The sequence below is a fragment of the Pantherophis guttatus genome, chromosome 1 (assembly GCF_059756535.1).
Source record: "Pantherophis guttatus breed Tessera chromosome 1, ASM5975653v1, whole genome shotgun sequence".
Taxonomy (NCBI): Eukaryota; Metazoa; Chordata; class Lepidosauria; order Squamata; family Colubridae; genus Pantherophis; species Pantherophis guttatus.
In genome coordinates this window covers 30,422,856-30,446,647 of record NC_142063.1, presented here as the reverse complement: position 1 = coordinate 30,446,647, position 23,792 = coordinate 30,422,856, and the positions used below count along the sequence as shown (strand labels likewise).

At 39.4% G+C, this 23,792-nt stretch overlaps 1 protein-coding gene across 1 annotated transcript; it reads left to right on the top strand.

The window, feature by feature from the left end:
* The first annotated feature begins 2,794 nt into the window (after positions 1 to 2,794).
* On the top strand, positions 2,795 to 21,739 carry ACTR10 (actin related protein 10). Its single transcript, XM_034433435.3, has 13 exons — positions 2,795 to 3,275; positions 5,148 to 5,220; positions 8,865 to 8,947; positions 10,244 to 10,352; positions 12,485 to 12,592; positions 14,765 to 14,832; positions 15,661 to 15,740; positions 16,149 to 16,184; positions 16,628 to 16,707; positions 16,805 to 16,878; positions 17,855 to 17,936; positions 19,615 to 19,816; positions 20,332 to 21,739. The coding sequence occupies exons 1-13, from the start codon at positions 3,199 to 3,201 to the stop codon at positions 20,511 to 20,513; spliced, it is 1,254 nt and encodes a 417-aa protein (XP_034289326.1). The 5' UTR covers positions 2,795 to 3,198; the 3' UTR covers positions 20,514 to 21,739.
* Positions 21,740 to 23,792: the final 2,053 nt, after the last annotated feature.

Genomic DNA, 23,792 nt, shown 5'->3' with positions numbered 1-23,792 from the left:
TGCCCTTGGACTGTAACCTAATAAACTGCTTTTAAATGATCTTCCAACTCAGTTGCTTATTGGGAAGGTAATATAGGGACAGATTTGGCTATCAGATGACATGGGGACTTTGTCTCAGGCAGACCATGTCAGTTTAGGATGGGATTAGGTGAAGAGAGGAACTGAAATTAACCCTGGCCACATCTAAAAGACAAGCAGGAAAAGGGTGCAGGCTCTATTTTATTTCCTACATGTTATTTTCTCCACAACATATCTCACATTATTCTCTGAAATATACGTACCCTTTGATTTGCAAAGCCGTTCTGCCATTTATAAAGCCTAATACAATTTCAGTCAAAATGAAAACCATCTTTCACAAACAGATTCAGATTGCTGCAAAACATTTTCCAAAGTCTAATAAATCTAAACTCTTCCACCAATTCCCCTGTGCCTCCCAAACTGACCTAAATTTGGAACAGGAATACCGTAGCTAGTTCTATATTGGTATCTGTGCAATAAGCAGGAAAACACCATATTCTCTGTTGGCTTTCACAATTAGTTTCCCCCCCACACTTTTTTTGCTTTAGAAAATGTTTGACCTAAAAGATAGTTTCTATGTAATGCTTCTATAAAGTTTGGTGTCCTGACTCCCTCACAGTTGCTAAACATACCTTGACACTTAAGTCTTTTCTGGGTAGGATGTCAATGGTAGTCAGAAGTCTCTCCTGATCTTCACTGTAGTCAGAGATTCCAGATTACTTCTCTTTTCAAAGAATGTTAGCTGGGATCAAGCTGTTGACTAAGAAATGCCACACTATCCACAGTTGATCACCTGAACAATCAGTCAGCTGCTGCCATAAGCCTCTCCCTCTCAAGCTATGAGCTCACAAAGTAAGCAAAGATGCCACATGAAAACCACATAGCCTCACCCAGTTAGCCAACAAGATTTCTTAAATGCAGTGTATTCCGGCTCCCTCCCAAAACTTCCCTGTTCCAATTTGCTCACTCTTAATCCTAAAAGTTTAAGGCACTAATTTTGCACCATAGTCCACATTAATACATTTGGATCCTCTCAGGGTATTCTGGAAATTGCATATGGCCAATTGATTTCCCACTCCAAGTTAAGATGTTATGTGAGCCAAATGAATGATGGTTAATTCTGTAAAGCATACTAAATAACACAATTATATGCTGTATTTCCTTTTTTTTTAAACAAACTTTATTAGATTTAAAAAAAATAAAGTTGTATAAAACATTCACAACCTTAAAATACAATAAATACAAAAACAAAAGGAAAATAAGTTTTTATATATATGTGTACTTATATACATTATATATACTTTGTTTGTTGTTTGTTAATACTGTTGTTTGTATTTTAAGGTATATGCTGTATTTCCAATCTTCCACCATTCAGCATCACTGAAAGACTCCAGTTTTTTTCTGTTGGGAAGCATCTAACCTGGCATAGAGGAGGGCTCAAGCAGTTAGCCTGGAATCACTGTGCAAATGCAAAAGGATTAGAAATGACCCCTGGTGGGTTCCCTGAAGCCTTATCTGTTTCCAAGGGAAGGCTGCCAATTTTGATAGATTCCTGTATTATTGGCAGAACATAATAAAGTAGCTTGAACTCTGCATGTGTGGGTCTGGTTGCTCATGCCTGTCAGTTTCATAGATTAAACAAGTCTATCTGTCTGGAACCAAACATACATCTTCTCCATAGCAGCACTTGCCCTCTAGAATTAAAACTAAAATCTGAACAGCTCCTACCCTATTGGTATTTTGAAGCACCCTAAAGAGCCTGACTCTTTGCTCAAGCCTTTGGCAATGATGACAATGTCCCCCTTTCTTCCTTTTTGCTCCTCTCCAAGTTTTGTTTTGTTTGCATTGTCTTTTGGGTTGGCTTTGGTTTGTTTGTTGTTGTTTTGCGTTTTGTTTAATCTCAAATGTTTTTAACATTGTAAACCAACCAGAGTCACTAGAAATCTGACAACATATACATTTAATAAAGACACTATATCTTTCCTCTCTGCCATCCATAATTTTATCAATTATCTATGATATGCCTCCTTGTTTTTTTCCCTAAGCTAAGAAAAAGTACTGCAGTCTTCTGAAGAATTCTTGCTGTTGCTGATTTGATAAGCTATAATTCCTCACCTTTATTTTCTTTCTCCCTTTCTATCACCCACTGGGAAGGCAATAATAGTTGATGTACTACTCACTTGTTTGTTCTCTATAAACAAATCTGATTAAATAAAGCTTCTATTTTTCAAATTAACCTATTCACTGGCCTTACTCATATGTAGGGAAAGCATTTTGTCTGCGAAGCTCACACCTTTTATTTTCAGCAAGGCTGCTACATCATGTCCCATTCCTATCTCTTCCCAGACCGGTCTCACCATGCACTTGGCATTTCCTTTCCATCTCCAAAAGAGAGTTTCAGTGCGAGCTACAGAATAATTTCAATAATGAAAAAAAAATACTGTTTTATAACACCAATAGAATCTTAAGGTTTGAGAATCACCAAGTGTAAGCAGAAAGGTGATACCCCTGGGCAGGGGTGAATTCCAGCAGGTTCTGACAGGTTCTGGAGAACCAGTAGCGGAAATTTTGAGTAGTTCAGAGAACCGGCAAATACCGTTTCTGACTGGCTCCAGAGTACGGTGGGAATGGAGATTTTGCAATATCCTTCCCCCAGGAGTGGGAAGGGAATGGGAATTTTGCAGTATCCTTCCCCTGGATGTGGTGGAAATGGAGATTTTGCAGTATCCTTCCCCTGCCACGCCCACCAAGCCACGCCCACAGAACAGGTAGTAAAAAAAATTTGGATTTCACCACTGCCCTTGGGGTATCAATTGCTTGTTTCCCATCTCTAACCATTTTATGCCCTAGGAAAGGGAGGCAGGAGAGAATCTGGGATCCGGGAGAGAGCGAGTAGCAATGAAAGCGGGAAAGAAAAAAGAAAAGAAAAAAGAAAAAAAGCCCTATGACCAAGCCACACAATCGCCAAATAATTTCTGAGACCAGGCGCAAAAACAGACAACTTATTTGCGCGCCGACTACAATGGAAGGACCCCGCCTGCCTCTCTCGGCCATTCAGCGTCACGCGCCGGCCGGGAAAGAAAGCCCTCATCCTCCTTGTTTTTCCTATCCCACCTTTTGTTTTTTTTTTGGTTCTTTTGTTTGCTCATCCTTTTCCCTCTCAGCGAGGGAGTCGCTGCAATGCCGCTTTACGAGGGTCTCGGCAGCGGCGGGGAAAAAACCGCCGTGGTGATCGATCTGGGCGCGGCCTTCACCAAGTAAGATAGTTCCCTTCCTTTTTTTTTTTTCTTTCTTTCTGCCAAATCACCTTAGCCCAGCTTTTTGTGACTGTGCACCTGTGTTCTCTCTCGCCGTCGTATTTTATCTATCAGTTGGTTTTATATCGCATTGCTATGCACTCTTTTTGCTCCCATTGCGCGTTGCAATTGTATTCCGCCGCCACCATCGCCTCATTTTTTTCCCAAGTGGTTGAATGAAAGGATAGGTTTACTCATTACTGATCTGGGTCCTTAATCCTGCTTCATAGAATAAATAAGTGCAGATTGCATTCCCAGAATCGTTGACCATAAACTCCTCCTTTCTATCCATAATAGCTGTTTTGCATATGTTAGCCCAAAATCTGATGAACCCTTATGCTGCAATGCAAGAACTTAGCTTGAGAGTTCATGACTTAAGACTAGCTGGGGTTGCCTTTGTACAATGTGTTTACAGTTAATTGAAACACAATTTATTGAATTAATTTATTTGCTGAATTTCCAAAACCACAGCTATCAATCATAATAGTTGGGTGCTTTAAGTTACATTACCCTAGCTAACCACCATATTTAGTCTAGGGGCAAACCCAGCCACAGAGTTCTAGTGTTGAAACTTGTACTTATTAATTGACCAGGGATTGATTGACCATCTTGCCTGATTCTGCTCAGAAATATTCCAGATTGAGACACATTGCTTATGCAATGTGGTGCACGATGAAGTGTGGTGCTCTCTGAACTTGATTGTTTTCTTCCAGATGTTTTATTACTAATCTAGGTAACATCATCAATGCACTTATGTATTGGTACACTATAAAATGCATACTATTATAAAAGAGAAGGGACAGAGAAAAGAGAACTGAGTTCCTGTTATCTGACTAAGTTGTGTGTAAAGAATCTGGGTTTAAAATTCTATTTGTCATGTGTCATGTAAAGCAGACATACTGTGATTGGATTGCATAAGCTATGGTTTGTGGGAAAATGTAGTACTGCAGATTCATACAATTTGAAGCTATATCATGGCTTAAAATGACTGAAGTTATACATCGCATTAACTAATGTGAGTGTTTGGTTTTGTACACGGGTGTCAAACTCGCAGTGTCACGTTGCCATCACGTAGCATGGTATTTTTCCCCTTCACGGAACTGAGGTAGGCGTGGCCTGCACGTGATGCATCCGGCCCGCAGGCCACCAGTTTGACACCCCTGGTAGTATGAAATGTAAACCCAGCCACTTACCATGTTAACAGAATACTAAGCCCTAGCTTTATAGTGCAGTTCACCATACTAATCAGTGTTTCTGATTATCACTTGTTCAGAACTTGAAATTATAGCTAATTGTTCTTTTAAAATTCCAGCTAGCCATTGTTGCAATGGCTGCAAAAGATAGGTTCTTAGGTTTAGCCTTAGAAGAACCATGAATCAGGACCATGATTGAGAATAACGTGAGCCATACAGAGTCTATTAATCTATTAGAGTACGTTAATTTATTGTGTTAAACTGTGTTGAATTAACACCATCAATTCTTTAACTAGTTTTTTCTATTTTTAAAGCCATAAATTTTTAAATTTCTAGCCAAGATATTTTTTTCTAAACCATGCCTATAATGATATTTTAAATGTTATCATGTTCTTCCCTTAAGTGTAGTTGTAGAATATGTGCTATACTGCAAAATAAAAAGGGGGAAATGTTCCAATACTCTTGGATATATAAAAGTTCTTAGGTTGTTTTTAATATTACTTCGGATTCGGAAAAAATTAGTTTTAGTTTGCTTCTGGCATGAAGTATTTAAATTGGTTCTTAGTAGGATTACCAAATCGGTGCAGGCCATTTTGTTGTTTTGAATATGTATGTATTCTAATATTTTTAATTTTTCTAGATGTGGCTTTGCAGGAGAAACAGGACCCAGATGTGTCATACCTAGTGAAATAAAGAAACCTGGTGTTTCAAAGGTAATCTTTTAAGAAAATATAATTATATGAGTATCAGAACAAATGGTGGAAATTGCCAATATGCTCTTAACTATGCTAGCAAATCTGAGAATGTGGCTAACAGATTAGAAAAGTTCTGTCTACCTACCAATACAGTATGCAGATTATACAAGTATACAAACAGTATACTTAATTTCCCACGCTAGCAAAATAATGTTTAGGATCATCCAATGCAGATTAGAGCCCAATATGGAAAGGGATTTCCCAGATTTTCAGAATGGCTTTGGAAATGACTAAGGAATAAGAGACATGATATACCCTAAGTGAATGATGGGGTAGAAACAGCAACAAGTGAACTTATCAAAAGAATTGGAAAGGATCCAAACAATTGTGTAAGTGTAATATTTATTGATACGGTAAATCACTGAAGCCTAAGCCTTGAGAGCCAAGAAATGACAGTAAAGGCTTCAGGAGTATATAGGTTACAAAATACTTAAATGTTGATTTATGAGGAATAAAGTTCAAAATAAATATAGTTATTGTGCAGCAAAAGTATGTTAAGAGGGTCTCTGTACTTTTAATGACATTACAAAAAATGCAATCACTTGATCTCTGTTACGGGAGGAGTTAATGTGCTAATAGTTTGCTAGGAGTCTTTTCCTTGAAGTATTAGGTCTCTTTGGTAACTTGGTCTTTCCTCCTAGGTCAGAAGAGTCACTCTTGTCCTCTTTACCACTATTTATAGTACTCTGTTTATGATTGCTTTAAAATTAAAAAGTCTTAAGAAAGCAAGTTTTCATTTACATTCAAAGGTTTTCATTAAGGTTACATTTTATTGCAAGTGGAACTTTTTTAAACATTAAAAAAAAAATTCACATTGGAAAAAACAAATTGAAATGTCAATATGTGTTTCATTTTATTGTTTTGACCATATGAAGCTATGGAAGATGGTTAGGAAAATAGGAAACTCAGAATATCTCTTTTTTTTTTTATAAAAAAAAGTTTTTATTTTATAAACAAACAAGCAAACAATACATAATCAATCATTCAATGTGTCATCTAAATACATCTTTTGTGTCTTCTTACTCCTCCAATATTTATCATATCTTAATATTATCATTTCATTTATTATAACATTTCCCCCACATTTCTTACTTCTCTATTAATACACTTATCTATCTTTTTATTTTATTAAAAAATTTTCAACCCCCCACAACCTTCAACCCCCCCCTCCCCACACACCCCTGACTTCCCAGAGTAAAAACAGGGTATAACATTTAACAAACCTAAGCTAAAATATGCTAATTTACTAAAAGATTCAAAACTCCCTCACGTTCTTTTAACTCTCCTTTTAAAAGTTATTCATCAACCTTCCTTTTATAAATTCTCTTATCACATTTCACATTTATTACTAAAATCCTTTCCATACCTTCTTTTTCAGCATTACTCCCTAGTAAAATTCTAAATTAAACATTTATCCTCTTTGGTCATTCATAAACCACTTGCTAATTTCTGATTGTAAGAAAACATTCTTCAGAATACAACCTTAATGATACTGTTAATCCATTGGGTTAAGTTATTTCTAAATCTTAAATTCATTCTTCAATATATAAGTTTCAAAACTTTCAGGAAGCTATCCATTAAATTTTAAATTAAGCATTTGGATACCTCAATAACTTTTAAAAAGCTATCCATTTTTAATTAAACATGTTTACTTCAATAAGACATTCTTCAAAATATAGCCCTCAAAAGGCTATCCCTTAAATTATATCCAAAGCTAAATATAATAAAACACTTCCTTTATATCATTGTCTTAAAAAATACTAATTTCAATAAACTTTCCAGATTTATTACTAAGATTCTCCCCAAAAGAAATTAATCTTCCTTTCTTTCTATATTTTTTCCAGTCCTTCTTCTTCAATAATACTTTCTTCTTCAGCATTGCTCCTCCCCCTGCTTTTATTTTCAAGAATTTTTCTCTCCTCCATTTTTTTTGGCTTTTTTACAAACTTTCTTCTTTCTTTCTTTCTTCTTCAGTCTTACTCCTCCACCACAATCCTGTTCTCTTCCTCTCGGTAAGAACACCTCTTTAACTGCAATTGAAAATCCATCCCTGCAACAAAGTTGTAAAGTTCCACTTCAAATCTTCCTTTTTGTATAAAAAATCCCAACACCTCCTGACAATTCTCCATTTGCCTATATCAGAACCTCTGGAGGAATATCTCTCAATCTTTCCTGGTTACACTCCTTCAAGCCTCTCTGCTCCTTTCTCTCAATTTGAAAAGCCTCTATTTCATTTTCCAAAGGCACAATAAATTGGGTTTTTTCTTCCGCCTCCTCTTCACTTATATCCTTGTTTGGGATTTGAGTAAAATCCTTCTTAAGAAACCCTTCAATTCCTTCCACGAACACAGAGGCAAATGATTCCAAAACTTCTTCCAAAAGATCCACAGTCAGCATTTGTGAGCCTTCATCATTTTCAAAAAATCCAGCCATTTTTTTCCCCCCTTAGATATAATTTTTAAATCCTTCTCCTTTTAAAATAAAATCCTCTTCTTTTAAACAGGGGCTTTCAACACCACATAATACTTTGTATCTAAGTTTCACTTTTCCACACCCCATTAGAAACACACGCCATCTTACTTTCCCTTTCTACCACAGAGATTCAGAGGGAAGTGATAGATTTTGGAGTTAAAGTTTAGTACTTGCAATTTTCGTTTCTCCTGTATTTGCTCTGCCAGCTTTTAAGTCCAAAATTTCTTCCCTTAACATTGAGTTGCTAATGCTGGTGTGGTCGTGATGCCACGTTCTGCATAAAGCAGACTCGTCCCAGATCCGGAGCACTGAAGAGCTTTCAGGGAACTCTCACCCTGCAAACCCCAGGCTTAAAAAGAAAAACCTGGGGGTCTAGGGGAGCTCTACCCAAACCCCTATGCTCTTCTCTCCCCCTTTTCCCCGGGGGGAGAGTTTCAAGCCGCTAGACAGCTGATTTTCGCTGTTCTAGCAGCAAACAGAATCACGGGGCTGGAGCTCCTAAAGGAGCGTCCATTGGTGATCACGGAGCCACCGGAAGTCGAAACTCAGAATATCTCAATGTCCTTATTGAAAATTATATTCAGGTTAGGAAGCTGCAGTCCAGGCAGAACATGGCAAAACATGGCTCCATATGTAAACCTTACAAGCAACTTTCTTGGTTGTGGACTGACAATCATAATATTACACAGCCTCCCATCTAAAATTTGATACGCATAGAAGTAATATTACAACTGTACAACAAAGTGCCAGGCTGAGATAAAGAACCTTTGTTGGTTGTATGGTAGCATTGGATTATTAATATGTGATATTGTTAAGCGCAAACAACCAGATCTACATGTATTGAGTTTAAGCTAACTGCTTTATTGTATTCTGCCTGTAATACAGGAATCTCCCCAGACTGCTTGCCTCAGGAACAGATAGATAAGGTTCCAGGGAGTTTTGGGAGGGTCAGTTCTCGATCTCTTGCAGTTACTCTCCCCCCCCCCGGGCTGGACATTCCCCAACAGAGACTTATTCATAAAATTCATAAATCTATCATTACTTAAATGGATTGTCTGTGCATATAATAATCAAGAAATGCTAAATAAATTTTAAAATATTTAAAACTATGGTTTTTTCTAAATTCACAGCCTATCAGAATTGTTCAATATAACATCAATACAGAAGAATTGTATTCATACCTGAAGGAATTCATTCACATGCTTTATTTCAGGTAGGAGATACTGCACTAAATATTTCTGTGATGGGTTGTTGGGGTGGGTAGCCCCAAGTTTTGCAAAGAGATTGCTTAGATATTGGATTAAGTAAGATATGATTATGGCTGTGTTATGTATTACAGAGCTTCCATTTCCTATCCTAGGATTTGATACTACTATATAGCCACTATCCAAAATCTGTAGTGTGTGTTCTTAGAATTGTATCAGACTTTTGATATCTAATAAGCCTATGCTTGCTCACCTTCTTAAACATCAACCAATATAAATATTTATTATAATCATCTTGGTTTGCAATATTCTGATGCGACAATCTGAAACCCAACATCACTGCTAGGGTCAAGCTATCATACATTTTATTTGCATATAAGCTAGCTTGATTATGAGTCCAGCTCTTGTAATTTACTTAACAAATTGGCTAAGCCTGATTAGTGACCCCAATTGCTCACTTCACTTTTATGGTTTATAGGCCCAAGTCATAAGATTGTTTTTACAAGCCTTTTTAAAAATTATCATTTCTCAGTTGATCAATCTGGCTTAAAAAAGACAGAATGCCTTTCTCTTTTAAAATGTTCATAAAAATAAAAAGAGACAAGATGTGGTTTTAAATATGAGTAAAAATGTGAATGTCATTTCACCATATAAATTCATACATTTACATAAGCATCAAGCACAGATCTTTCTAGGATTTTGTAACTGCTTTCTAGCTAAGGTAAAGCTTTCTTAAGGAGCTGTTGACCTATGCTTACTCTGAACCATTTTTTCCCCTTCAAATCTGGATTTCTCTTCAACACTAAAAAAAAATGAATATAGGCAAATATATCTGAAATTAAACATCAACCTCAATATACTTGCTTCTCTGAAGCTCAGGCATGTGTTAATCTTCCCATTATAGAATATTTGTCTAAAGCCAATCAAAATGGGAAGGCAGTATATCTCCTTCCAGTTGAATTTCTGACCTATCAGTCAATATTCCAATACCTGGTATTGCTCATCGTTTTGGTTCTCATCTGTTTGCATATCTATTCAAAAGTTAAGCCTCATTGTACTTAGGTAAATTTATTCCATTGTAATGTATTTTATTCATTCATGGATTTATAGACGGCTCATATCACAAGGCATTGAGGCAATTTACAATAATCATTAATAAAAACCTATAGACAATAACCCATCCTAAACTAAGCAATTCTACCTAGGATTGTAATCTGCTTGAAAACTTGAAAGCAAGTAATAAATTTGTACACAAAGGCAAATAATTTTATTCGGTTTTCTGATCACATTCATTCATTTTTCAGGCATCTGCTGGTAAACCCCCGAGACCGTCGGGTTGTGATCGTGGAATCTGTATTGTGCCCTTCTCATTTCAGAGAGACACTCACAAAAGTTCTATTCAAGTATTTTGAGGTACAGTAACACATTCCAACTTGCTTGCTATAGCTGACAATTTTAACAGTTGTCAGATTTTCTTTACTCACCTGTGATTTTTTTTTTTTTTAATTTGATTTATATGCCACCCTTCTCCGGAGACTCAGGGCGGCTTACAGTGCGTTAAGCAATAGCCTTCATACTTTTGTATATTTTATACAAAGTCAGCTTATTGTCCCCACAAACTGGGTCCTCAATTTACCTACCTTAGAAAGGATGGAAGGCTGAATCAACCTTGAGCCTGGCAAGATTCGAACTTACTTTAATTGCAGACAGCTGGTGTTAAATTACAGTGCCTTGTCTGCAGAGCTATCCAGGCTCCTTAATTAAAGCAACCATGACCCAATTTTTAATAATTTCCCAGTCACTAAGGGGTCCTAAATTCTGGATCTGGATCTGTTGAAGGTAGTCCTCAACATATGATCAAAAGATGGTTACGACTGGTCCTTGGAGTTCAAGACATCCCAGAATGCCCTCCCCTCAGTCACATGACCCCAGTCTAGGTACTTGGCAACTGGCTTGCACTAATGACACATTACAGAGCCCAGTCATCACATTTGCTGCTTTCCCTGCCTGCTCCCCAGGATACTCAGTGGGGAATTTGGCAGGGAAGGTCACAAGTTGCTGGAATAAGTCTTTTCCACCCATGCACCATCTCCCAGCCTCTGGGCTTAATGCTAACCACACGTGCACCCTCCCCAATCCTTGCCATGTCTTCCTTTAATCTTTTCTTTTATGTACTCCAAGAGCGTATGCACCAAGACAAATTCCTTGTGTGTCCACTCACACTTGGCCAATAAAGAATTCTATTCTTGTGCAACGTTGCCCCAGTTCTCACTGTGCCTCCCTCGTGCACTTTCCCCAAGCCTTGCTGCAACACCCTTGCCGCACACCCTCCCTATGCTGCACTGTACTTCCCTTGCACTTCCCTGTGCATTCTCCCTGGCATTTACCATACCTCTGTCAAGCACTGTCCTGAGCCTCGCTGTGCCACCCTTGCATACTTCTGCGCATCCTCTCCTAGTCTTTCCGTATCGCTTCGTGCATCACCTCAGATCCTTCCCTACCCATCAGGCACCACTTACTTGCCTGATGGCCTGCTTGCAAGCCATCTGGGACTTGCAATCTCCCCAAATCTTGCCACGTCTGCTGGCGTCCTCAGAGATTGACTTGGTTGTGGGAAGCCAATAGGAAGTTGTCTCATCCAACAACCATGGGATTTACTTAGTGGGAATAGGATTGCAGGGCTGGCTGTTGCTAATCAATGCAGTCACTCTTTAGAACCACATCGCTTAATGATTGAAGTTCTGGTTCCAATTGCTGTTGTAAGTTGAGGACTATATATGGTAGAATTCCCCAATCTTTCTGAATTGGCGGCTCGGAGTGGGTGGAGGGGAGAAAGGGGATGGTTTTGTGGGAGGGGCAGGCGCATGTGCGCACGTGAACCCCCTTTGCTTGCGCAAGTGAGGCTGTGAGCGCTCGTACAAGTGGGACCACAAGCTAATCACGTGGCACGTGGCCAATAGGCATGGCCCACAGGTTGGGGATCCCCGATCTATGGCATACTTTCCTTTAGTGGAAACATTCAGTTACAAAATATATAGCCTTGTGTCAGGGATGCTTTAATTTAGACTTTGTCCTGTCCCAGGTGAGACACACAAACACACACACACACACACACACACACACACACACACACACAGAGAGAGAGAGAGAGAGAGAGAGAGAGAGGAGTTAAGCTGCAAAAAGCTTATATCTGGTTTATGCAGTTACAGCAAGAGCAGGCTAGGCGTGTATGTAGTCACATGCAGTTTTGAGTAGTCCCAAATCCCTTGGAAGCTTGGCCTGGAAGGAGTTTCAAGTAATCAAAATCCAAAGTAACAGGCAGACACATTGTTGGAACACAGCACAAAGGTCTCAGCATGGTGGGGGGGTCCAAGTTGGACCCTTGAAGATGGTCCAAAAGCTGGTCCAAGTTCAAGGAACAGAGACAGGAGTTCAGGATATATTGAATGTGGGATTTCCTGCATACAGATGATAATGGCAGTGTGTCCAAATGATCACAGACATCCTGCAGAATATTAAAAATTGTACTTTTGTATTCCTTCTAGGTTCCTTCAGTGTTGTTTGCACCAAGTCATCTGATGTCTCTTCTAACACTTGGAATTAATTCTGCAATGGTTTTGGATTGTGGTTATACAGAAAGCCTGGTGTTACCTGTATCTTTTTAAAATCTCTTTTAATCCTATCAGTCAGGAAGCAAGTACCCTAAGCACGACAAAATGGACTCCCCAGAACTAACTAAGTTGACTTCTGGGCAAAAGATTTTCCATGTCAGATATCCTACTTTCCTTGTCAAATATCCTATTTTATTTAAGCCAATTTACACTTTAAACCAGGACTGTGAAACTGGAGGCTCACGGGCCAGGTACGGCCCGTGCAGGCCACACCCACCCTGGTTCCCCAAAGCCAAACAACATTGTGATACGTCACAATATGGCCCACGATGCGATCGGGTTTGACACCCCTGCTTTAAACTGAAAATATTCCCAGGGCATTCTGCAGTATAAAAGGAAAATAAAATGTAGAGATAGTCCTCAATTTACAACCATAATTGACCCCCCTACACGCATATTTCCATTGCTAAGCAAGGCAGTTGTTAAGTGAGTAGTGTCCCATTTTACAACATTTTTTGTCTTGATTGTTAAACCAACATTACAGTTAAGTCAATCATTTAGTCATCAAGCAATCTGGCTTCCCTCATTGGCTTTGTTTGTCAGAAGCTGCCTTGGAAGGTCGCCAGACCCCCGGATACAGCAACCATCAGAAATACATACATCAGAAATACAAACCCAAAGTTTGATCACGTAATGCTGCAGCAGTCATAAGACTGAGAATTGGTTGTAAGTCATTTTTTTCAGCACCCCTGTAACTTTAAACTCATCAAATGAACGGGTGTAAATCAAATGGTAATAAAATAACAGAAAAGGCAACAAAATACAGGTAGTCCTCAACTTACAACAGTTTGTTTAGTAACCGTTCAAAGTTACCACAGCACTGAAAAAAGTGGCCTATGACCGTTTATCACACACACAACCATTGCAGCATCCCTATGGTCACGTGATCAAAACTCGGATGCTTGGCAACTGACTCATATTTATGACAGATGCTATGTTCCAGGGTCACGTGATGAACTTTTGCGACCTTTTGACAAGCAAAGTCAATGGGGAAGCCAGATTCACTTCAACTGTGTTACTAACTGAACAACTGCAGTGGTTCACTTAACAGCTGTGGCAAGAAAGGTAGTAAAATGAGGTAAAATTCAGTTGGGAACTGTCTTGCTGAACAACGGGGGGGGGGCGGAAATTGAATGTTAGAAAAACAAAGACTCTTCAGTTGGTACTGAAAAAGATGTAGGCTCAGTGGTGGGATTCAGCCAGTTCGGGAGAACCGGTAGTTAAATTGCTGGCTGGCCCCACCCCGCCCCTTCCAGGAGTCCCCATGCACCTCATTTTGGCTTCCAGTAAGTGCAGGGAGGCCGCCTAGGTCCAAAACGGGGCACGGGGGGTGGCGTCCCTCCCGCAGCCCGTTTTTGGTTCCAGGTGGGTGCAGGAGGCACCTGTCACACACCCTGGCCATGTCCACCATGGCCACACCCACCCAGCAAATCATTAGGGCAGAGAACCAGTTGTTCAATTATTTGAATCCCACCACTGTGTAGGGTTACTCCACTTGTCCTGAAGAGTGTTCCATGAGCTGCCTGTTTTGAGATGTTGAGAGCAGAGAAAGCCAAACAAGCTTTTATTGCCACATTCAGAGATCCCATCATTCTTCCATCATCTCCTGTCCAAGCAATGAAAAGATCCAGCCTTTTTTTTTTTAGCTTCCACAAATTGGTTGCTTTATATATCTTCAAGTCATGCCTCAGATTTCATTCATGAAGCCTGAGATTAAAAATCAGCTTTATTTCAATTCAGTGACAATTACGAGGGCTTTGGAGATTTGATGTATTTGAAGCTAATGCTACTTATTTATAAATAAAATACTTGCATGCAAAATTTCTTCACTTAAGTAATTCTTGTTGCAGAAAAAGCAGGCGTATCTTCATTTAAAATTATGAAAAAAAAAATTTAAAGAAAGCATATTCAGGTCAAAAACTTAACCATTGTTCCAAAATTGTAGTGTATCATGACTCTTTAATTCCTATCTCAGCTGCCCAAGGTTGCTATTAAAAGATGGCCACATAAATTAATTGTAAAAACACCGAAATAAAAATGAATTTTCTCTTCTGGTAATATTGTCATCTGCAATCGTACATTTGTGTGTGATGCTTGTATCTCATCTTTTAAATAAGAAATACTGTGAAATAAAATATCCTTAACTGTTCGAAGATTTATGAAGGAATTCCTGTACTCAGTTGCTGGGGTGCTCTTCCTTTGGGAGGAAAAGCCATTCACAAGTAAGCTGATAGCAAATATCAAGGCATTTATTAAGGAAAGATCAACTACTTTGGCAGTGTTTCTCAACCTCAACAAATTTAAGATGTGCGGACTTCAATTCCCAAAATTCTGGGATCTCAGAATTAAGTACCTATCTTAAAGCTGCTGAAGTTGAGAAACACTGGTTTTGAGTAATATTGATTTTGCTAGGTGGGAACCAGGATGGACTGGGTTTTTTTCATTCCTACAAGTGTTTGGAAGAGAAGCAGACAACATTCTGCTCCCAAACCTTTTGGATCTCGGCTCTAATCCGCTCTGGTTACATGGATTACATGGGAAGAGAATTATGATAATTGTAGTCCATGATGTTGGGTGGATACTTGGTAGCCTATCTTTTTTTATATAAATACAAGTTAGACATTATATAAGGAAAATCTCTCCTGCATAATACTAGAATTTGGGCTTTATGCTTTTTCATACAGAAGATAGTTGGGATTAGCTGTAGGATTAACTTTTAGAAGATGTAATAAATATAGACAGCATGTAGAAGATGATCAAGCTAATACAAGGAGGATGCCATTAATGACTACTGGTTACCATAGTTCTTTATTATTCTTCAGTATAAATGGACAGGTGTAGCACTTTCACTACTACTACCAGTGTTAAGAGGGCTGAAAATGTTGCATCCCAATTGGCTCTTCTCCAAAATGTTAACCATTACATAGTTGATGAAGCCAGAAGGCTGAAAATCGTCCATTGTACAAATGCATCATGTGAGATGAATGAATGCCAGAAAATCAATGCCAGATATTTCCTAAATATCTTCTGTTCTCCTTAATACTCTCTAGAGAACTAGAGTACCAGTTGCTGGAGCAAAGTACAGTAGATACAGGAGCCATCAAAGGACAAAGCCTTACCTCAGTGATGGGTAAGATCTCTGCTGGGAGAGGGAGACTGCTTTTCACCTTAGTGGTTCTGGGGGAGGATAGGGGATGGATGGATGGATAGATGGATGGATGGATGGACGGACGGACGGACAGACAAATCTTGTCCTAAGAAGCAGTAATTTCAATCCCCTTATTTCCAATAATGTGTTAATTCAGGAAAGTATTGTTATGCTTGATCTCAGTGTATTCCACTCTAAACCCTTAAATATCTTGGTTGCAATTCTTAACCTTATCACTGAACTATTAGACTTATCAATGTGTGTGTTTAATTTGCATTAAAGCAGAATTTTCTAGGTAACTTGCACTTAAATTGTCAGAATGGTCTGCATTTGAATTTTGTATCCTCGGTAGGTGTTAATTCCAGATATATTGCATTTCTGCTATTTTAGGTTCTGTTCCAGAAGACATTGTAGAAGACATAAAAGGTAAAATACGTTTCTTTGTACAAACTTTAGTTTAGTTTTTGTCCAGAAATCTTTAAATGCATGGAAGTAGACTTTCATAAAATAGTGGGATAACTTTAAATCCGCTTCTTCCATAAATATATCTGAACAGCAACAGCTAATGTTGCAGCCTCAGACATTTTGAGGTAATTTTCCTTACCATCTTACAAACCAGCTGCTTCATGTTACATTCTCGTTCACAGAACGATAATGAACGATCTGCCAACTATATCCATTTCCCCAAAGTTTTGTTCCAAATCTTGCTAGCATGATATGCATCTCACTAAGAGGCTCTTTGCAAAGGGGAATAATTCAAAAAGATAGATCATATCAGTACAAAAGTATTTCTTTTGGAGAAATCTCACAAGAGGTTTACAAATATCAAAGGAGGACAATCTAAAGGCTATTTTTGTATCTCTCTGAAGTTCGCACTTGTTTTGTGAGTGACCTCCAGCGGGGACTGAAAATTCAGGCAGCAAAGTTTGATATGGATGATAGCGCTAAGGTATGTTGGAAATAAACAGAAGTTTCAATTCAGTAGAGCAAATGTAATTACTTAAATGTAATGTTTCACTTTCCGAGTGTGCCTCTATCCTTTGTAGCGTCCAACTCCACCGCCAGATGTAGACTATCCACTGGATGGAGAGAAGATTTTGCATATCAATGGATCAATCAGGTTAGCAATACGGTCACTTTCTTGTATTACTTTTGCAATGACAATTACATTTTTTAAGTCCCTCTCAACAGGATGTTGTTTGCTAGGCAAGAGCAGAATGTATAGATGTCCAAGCTACTCTTATTCAGAAAGTGTTAAAAGTGTTGCACAAGGGGAAAAGTCTGGCTCTAAACCAGAGGTGGGTTCCACTTACCTTTACTACCGGTTCGCAACAGGAGTGTGCATGTGCGTTTGCTTCGCTCGAGTGCGCTTCTGCGCATGCGCAGATCATCCATGATGACATCCGGGCGGAGCCTCTCGCCGCTTTTACTACCGGTTCCCAAGAACCAGACCGAACCGGGAGCAACCCATCACTGCTCCAAACCTACACTACTGTCAAGATATATTTCATCAAGCCTTACCAACCTTTGATTGGGATTTGGGAACCAACACTGCAAACAAGTGGGACCACATCAAAAAGTTTAAAAAGTAGTGATAGTATACAAATTAAGTAAATGTTTTTACCCAGAGAGTGTTGCTGTTTGGGATGGAAAGCAAGTAGAGAGATCAAGGGCCTTGAGCGGGAAGGAAGATTCACAAATAAGGCAACAGGGGTACAAGGAGCAGCACTGAGTCAGGGGGGGGTAGGGAAGTGAGAAAAGATGGGTCAGGTAGATTTGGGCCACCAAATTTGGTAGCGGAATGGGAAGAGGGGGACTTGATGTAGGCTGTATCTGAACACATGGTGGGCTGCATACAGCCTGACACAGGATTGTGTACTTTTCTCTAAAGTCGGTATAATCCTTTTCAAATCAGTTGGGTAGCTAGGACAGAACAGGTAATATCCTCTGGATTCCTAAACAGATTCAAGCTTCACTCTCTGCATATTAACATTGAAAGTCGCCTAGAGTCGCCTCACGGGGAGATAGGTGATGAACACATTTAATAAATAAGTATAATAAATAAATGACTCAAGGCTTCCTTTTTTTTCTCACAGAGATTCTGTTGTCGAAGTACTCTTTGTGCAGGATAATGAAGAGAAATCTGTGGCTACTTTAATATTGGACTCTCTTATGGAGGTAGCACAATTTGGATAAGATTGTCTGTGTGTGAGACAGTATGTGTGTGCAAGCTCTGTTAATAGCGGGTTTTTTTTTTACCCAGACACCCTGACATGACCACAAGAGTGATGATGACACAGAGAAACCAAGGCTGTGGAAGCTTTTATGCCTGAAATGTATTTGAATATAAGTAGCTCAGATTGGTAGTTGGGCTGTGGCCTGAACTCCAAGCTTGGCAATTTGGTTGCAAACGTTTCGTCACGATTCGAGGAGACATTGTCAGTACATACAGAGATACTGACGATGTCTCCTCAAATGGTGATGAAATGTTTGCAGCCAAATTGCCAAGCTCAGAGTTCAGACCAACAGCCTAGCTTTTATGGCTCTTTACTTCTTTATGCTATTGAGTCATCAGGTGTACTTAGTTTTTTCATGTGTGGCTCTTCCATTGTGGCTTTCTTTTTGTAAAATACATGGTGACATGGTGTAATATGTCATATGTTGTTGTTGTTCATCTGAGGTTGTATTTACCTACTTTTATGCTGTTAAGGACCAGATTATTTTTACTATCTCCTGATATTTTATATATATAAAAGCGAAAACCACTCACGCCGTAATCACAAAATCTCCAGAACCATAAAGCCTACAAACTTGAAATTTGCCACATATGTTCCTCTTGGCTTCTAGGTGCTCACTAAGAAAGGATTTTTCGAAATAACCATCAGAGCATTAGTATTTCCTATATTATTATAACACGCTCTTATGCTAATTAGTTAGACATTCTACTCCCCCTCCCAACTTGAAAATAACTCTGGAGAGAACAGCATAGCATAGCCGTTCTGTGGGGCAAGCCTGAGGGAGAGAAGGGGCTAGAAAGCCTGAGGGGCAGAAGGGGATAGGATAGGGGAGGCTTCTGTGGGGCAAGGCCAAGGGAGAGAAGGGGAGAGGAGAGGAGAGGACGATTGTAACTACTCATTAATTTTCAAGCTGTAAGTGTCGATTTATCAAGCCCCATCACATAGTTTCGTAGCGAAGCACAGGTATCCAGCTAATGTTTTGATATGTAAACCCACAGAACTCAAAGAGGGTGTACTTTCTTTTTCACATGACTATATGTACAAGGCTGGACCAATGGGAATGTTTTCTCTCTCTGCCCCACAACAGCCCTGGCTAACAGCCAGATCAATACATTAATCCTCATCACAGTATCCCTAGAGTCAGCTTCCTCTCCCCTTTTTGTCTCTCTTGCTAACTCACACCCGCACAACAGTAGCTATACCCAGCTATACACCACAGCCTGATATAATACAGAAAGTGTCAGAAGCCTTGGTAGATAAAGGCAATCTCACAGGAAATTAAGCAGTTAAAGTAGGAAGCCAAGTATGTGTGGGGGGGAGGGGGGGAGGGGGGGTTTCAAATCATCTGCCTGCCCAGTTTGCTGTACATTTGATCGTGCTTAATTTTCCTGACAGAACAATTAGTCAGTGGAACAACTTGCTTCCAGAAGTTGTGAATGAGGTTTGAAGTTTTTAAGAAGAGATTGGACAACCATTTGTCTGAAATGGTATAGGGTTTCCTGATTAAGCAGGGGGTTGGACTAGACGACCTCCAAGGTCCCTTCCAACTTTGTTATTCTGTTATTTTGTTAATTACTAGCCTAATTGAAATGTTTTCTCTTCTTCTTCTCCTTTATCAGTGCCCAATAGATACTAGGAAGCAACTGGCCGAAAACCTGATAGTAATTGGGGGTACAGCTATGTTACCAGGATTCCTGCACAGATTAATGGCCGAAATACGGTACCTGGTGGAGAAGCCAAAGTACAAGGAGATCCTGGCCTCAAAGACCTTCCGAGTGCACACGCCACCAGCCAAGCCAAACTGTGTGGCATGGTTAGGAGGTTAGTCTGCAAAAGCTAGGAACCGGAGTGGAAATTATGTGAGCCTGCACACAGTATGCAACTTTTGCAATGCCACTCCTAGCAGAGACTGGAAAGCTTGGGTACAGGGGCACAATATATTTTATAAATTTTAGTATCTTTTCCTCAGTCTTTCGCCAAAGGGCTTGAGGAGGTGTAGAACTAGGGCCAGCAACTGTTCTATGACTGGGGGAAGGAACCGGCTCCTGAGATTATCAAGATATTTGGTCTTGATATTTATTTTTTTTATAGCCCTGTTTAATTTCTGATTGGTATTCAGCTTCTCAGAATCTCTATTGTAGGAATTGGATCATTATATCAATTATCATCATATAGATGAAAAACTCTCAGTCAAGATTGACTAGGGAAAAACAGTAAGATCTTACTTGGGCTAATAGAAATACACAAAAATAAAACTTGGGTTGTACTTTTCCCTCTTGCCACCATTTGATTTGCTTCTCCATGTTTTAAGCCCTGTGTCTTATTCTGTATTACAGGAGGCATTTTTGGAGCCCTTCAGGACATTCTTGGCAGTCGTTCAGTCTCAAAAGAATATTACAACCAGACAGGACGTATCCCTGATTGGTGCTGCCTCAATAACCCTCCTTTGGAAATGATGTTTGATGTAGGAAAAACACCTCCACCGTTGATGAAAAGGGCTTTTTCCACAGAGAAATAACAGTTTTGTTCATACTGTGACGTTGCCTTTTTTCCTCATCTACCTGAAGTTGGACTGTTACGGAGCTCAGTGTAATACGTTGGATAAATCTGCAAGTTAAATTCTGGGGCACTGGCCACAATTTTGGCTGATTATGTTCCTTTCTGTCAGTTACATTGGCTTATGATGATGCCCCAGTGATATTTGTTTATTTACACAAGTCATATCAACATAAGTGCTCAAGCCTTTACTGTTATTTAAAGTATATACTGTAGATACCTTTTTTAAAGCTCGCTTGGCATCTGATGCTGCACATACGAGTTCTTCCACCAAATGTAATGCCGTGTTTAATTTGAAACCTGTTGCCTCTTAAAATAGATTTAAAATATCCATAATAGTTTGAGGATTTTCTTGGAAATTTAGTGAACAATCCTGGCCCTTGCTTTTGTTAAGGTAAGGAATGGCAAGTAGGGGCCTTCTTGATGATTATCAACACCACGTATAAATTAGAACATGTAATTCACAACATTAGGAGAGCCACAATTATTGTAATTCACAAACATTAAGAGAGCCACTAGCATCCCTCGGCGTTGGCTCGGGCTTCTGGGAATAAATGTTCACCGACTTCTGGATTGGCTTCTTCCTTGTTCCTGAAAAAAAGAGAGAGGAAGCTATCCCTTATAAAAAGCCAATCATGATATAATCTTTTACTTACAATGGAGCCAGAGTGCTTAAAGTTAACTCACATGTTAAAAACATTTATTTAACCAATCAATGCTCATTGTCTACTCTGTTGCTTTTATTTTAATTTCAGCTGCTTTAATTTATTTTACTTAAAAACATTCTTTCCCTCTCTTCAATCCAGCAATTTTTATAGCATCTTGCAAACATTTAGCATTTAGGAAAATCCCTCATTTTCAGAAATCTCCACCTCCTTTTTATCCTTGGAACTAGAACCATCGATGGCTTTGGTTATGTTGATTTTCCTATGAAAGAGCAAGTCATCTAACACATTTCATTATGATATTCTCATGTAGAAATTATATGGCCTGTCAAATTTTAAAAAAAATATTAAAAGTGTCCCAAATCAACATGTCTGCGAAACATGGTTGTATCTCTGCTTTCACTGTAGAGTTCTAGGCCTACAGAATCGTTTCTCTTATTTCACTCTGGTTCTTCTATCCTTTTTTTTTTTTTTTTTGGTGGGGTTAAGCTGAATAAAATTTGTTTCATTCTGTTTCAAGCAACATTATCTAGAATTTATTGTGGTTTTCTTAATCAACTTTAAATGTACCAGATTCTACCTCTTGTTTTGGGGGGGGAGGGGGGGGACTTAAAAGATGGTGTATAATACCTTAATTTCTTCTTGAGATGGAAATACTGAAGTATAGGTAGGCCTCAACTTACGAGCCCAACATTTCTGTTGATAAGCGAGACATTTCTTAAGTGAGTTTTGCCCCATTTTACAACCTTTCTTGCCTCCAGTGCCTGGAGGCTGTACGGGTCTGGATGGGGAGGAACAGGCTCAAGCTCAACCCTTCCAAGACTGAGTGGCTGTGGCTCCCGGCATCCCGATATAGTCAGTTGACTCCATCACTGACTATTGGGGGCGAGTCATTGGCCCCCACAGAGAGGGCTCGCAATCTGGGAGTCCTCCTGGATATGCAGCTGTCCTTGGAGGAACATCTGACGGCTGTAACCAGGGGGACCTTTTGTCAGGTTCGCCTGATTCGCCAGTTGCGGCCCTTTCTTGATCGGGATTCCCTGTGCACAGTCACTCACGCCCTCGTCACCTCTCGCCTTGACTATTGCAACGCTCTCTACATGGGGCTCCCCTTGAGGAGCACCCGGAGGCTCCAGCTGGTCCAGAACGCAGCAGCGCGGGTAGTGACGGGAGCAGCATGGCGCTCCCATGTAACACCGCTCCTGCGCGAGCTGCACTGGCTCCCAGTTGTCTTCCGGGTGCGCTTCAAGGTGTTGGTTATCACCTTTAAAGCGCTCCATGGCATAGGGCCTAGCTATCTTCGAGACCGCCTGCTGCTACCAACGACCTCCCATCGACCCGTGCGCTCCCACAGAGAGGGCCTCCTCGGGGTGCCATCAGCCAGACAATGTAGGCTGGTGACCCCCAGGGGGAGAGCCTTCTCTGTGGGGGCACCTACCCTCTGGAATCAGCTCCCCCCAGAGATAAGGAGAATCCAAGACCTCAGTGCCTTCCGTCGCGCCCTTAAAACCCATTTATTTAAACAAGCCGGGCTGGCTTAAGATGAAATTTTTAACTGTTTTTAAATGTTTTAAACGTTTTTAATTGGTAAATGAGTTTTAATTGGGCCAAATTTATATATCTTTTAATTGTTTTTAATATTTGTTCTGCATGTTTTTTTTTGTTTTTTTTTTTTTTTTTTAAATCTGGCTGTACACCGCCCTGAGTCCTTAGGGAGAAGGGCGGTATAGAAATCCAATATAAAATAAAATAAAATAAATATATCTTAAGTGAATCATTGCAGTTAAGTTAGTAATCTAGTTAAGTGAATCTGGTTTCCCCATTGTATTTGCTTGTCAGAAGGTCACAAAAGGGAATCGCACAACTCCAGGACACTGCAAGTGTCATGAGTCAGTAGCCAAACATCTGATTTTTGATTATGTGACCATAGGGCTGCTACAATGGTTGTAAATAAGAAAAAAGGTCATTTTTTCCAGTGCTGCTGTAACTTTGAATGGTCACTAAATGAACTGTTGTAAGTTGAGGACTACCTGTATTCAACAAACTAGGAAGTATTCACAATGAATTACCTTCACAAATAAAAAGTTTTCTTCTCACATTTTTTTCCATAATAGGAGAAGTAAAGCTATGTAAAAAGAAAAAGACCACATTCTTATTACAAGTCTATATCCTATATTATCCTGATCTTTACCTGTATCAAACCATGATTATGGGAAATAATATAGCATGCAAGCATTGGATTCATATATTGTGATAAGCCCTGATTTGAAAGAATTGCACATCTAGCTCTGTAAGGGTTGGTTTGACAAATTATATATACGATTGACAAATAGTGGTCACTGTTATATAATTATTAATGCAAACTTGAATTGCTTTATAGCTTAATGTGATGTGTAGATTTAGATTCTTTCTTGCCTTGACTTTTTCTGTGAAAAGTCTTGTTGTCCTGGACATCTATTTCAAGTATCTATCATTTCCAATTGACTTGCTTCTGTTTAAAATATAGATCCTATTTTCTATGTTAGAAGAAGCTGAAAATGATACAACACAGGTACATTTTTAGGGAATTCTAAAAT

Bases quoted from the DNA above. Each gene is read 5' to 3' on its own strand.
- ACTR10 (XM_034433435.3), top strand. From the start codon at position 3,199: ATGCCGCTTTACGAGGGTCTCGGCAGCGGCGGGGAAAAAACCGCCGTG. The intron at 14,833-15,660 runs GTAAGCTGATAG...AATACTCTCTAG, and splicing joins GGAGGAAAAGCCATTCACAA to AGAACTAGAGTACCAGTTGC. The intron at 17,937-19,614 runs GTAGCACAATTT...CTCCTTTATCAG, and splicing joins TATTGGACTCTCTTATGGAG to TGCCCAATAGATACTAGGAA.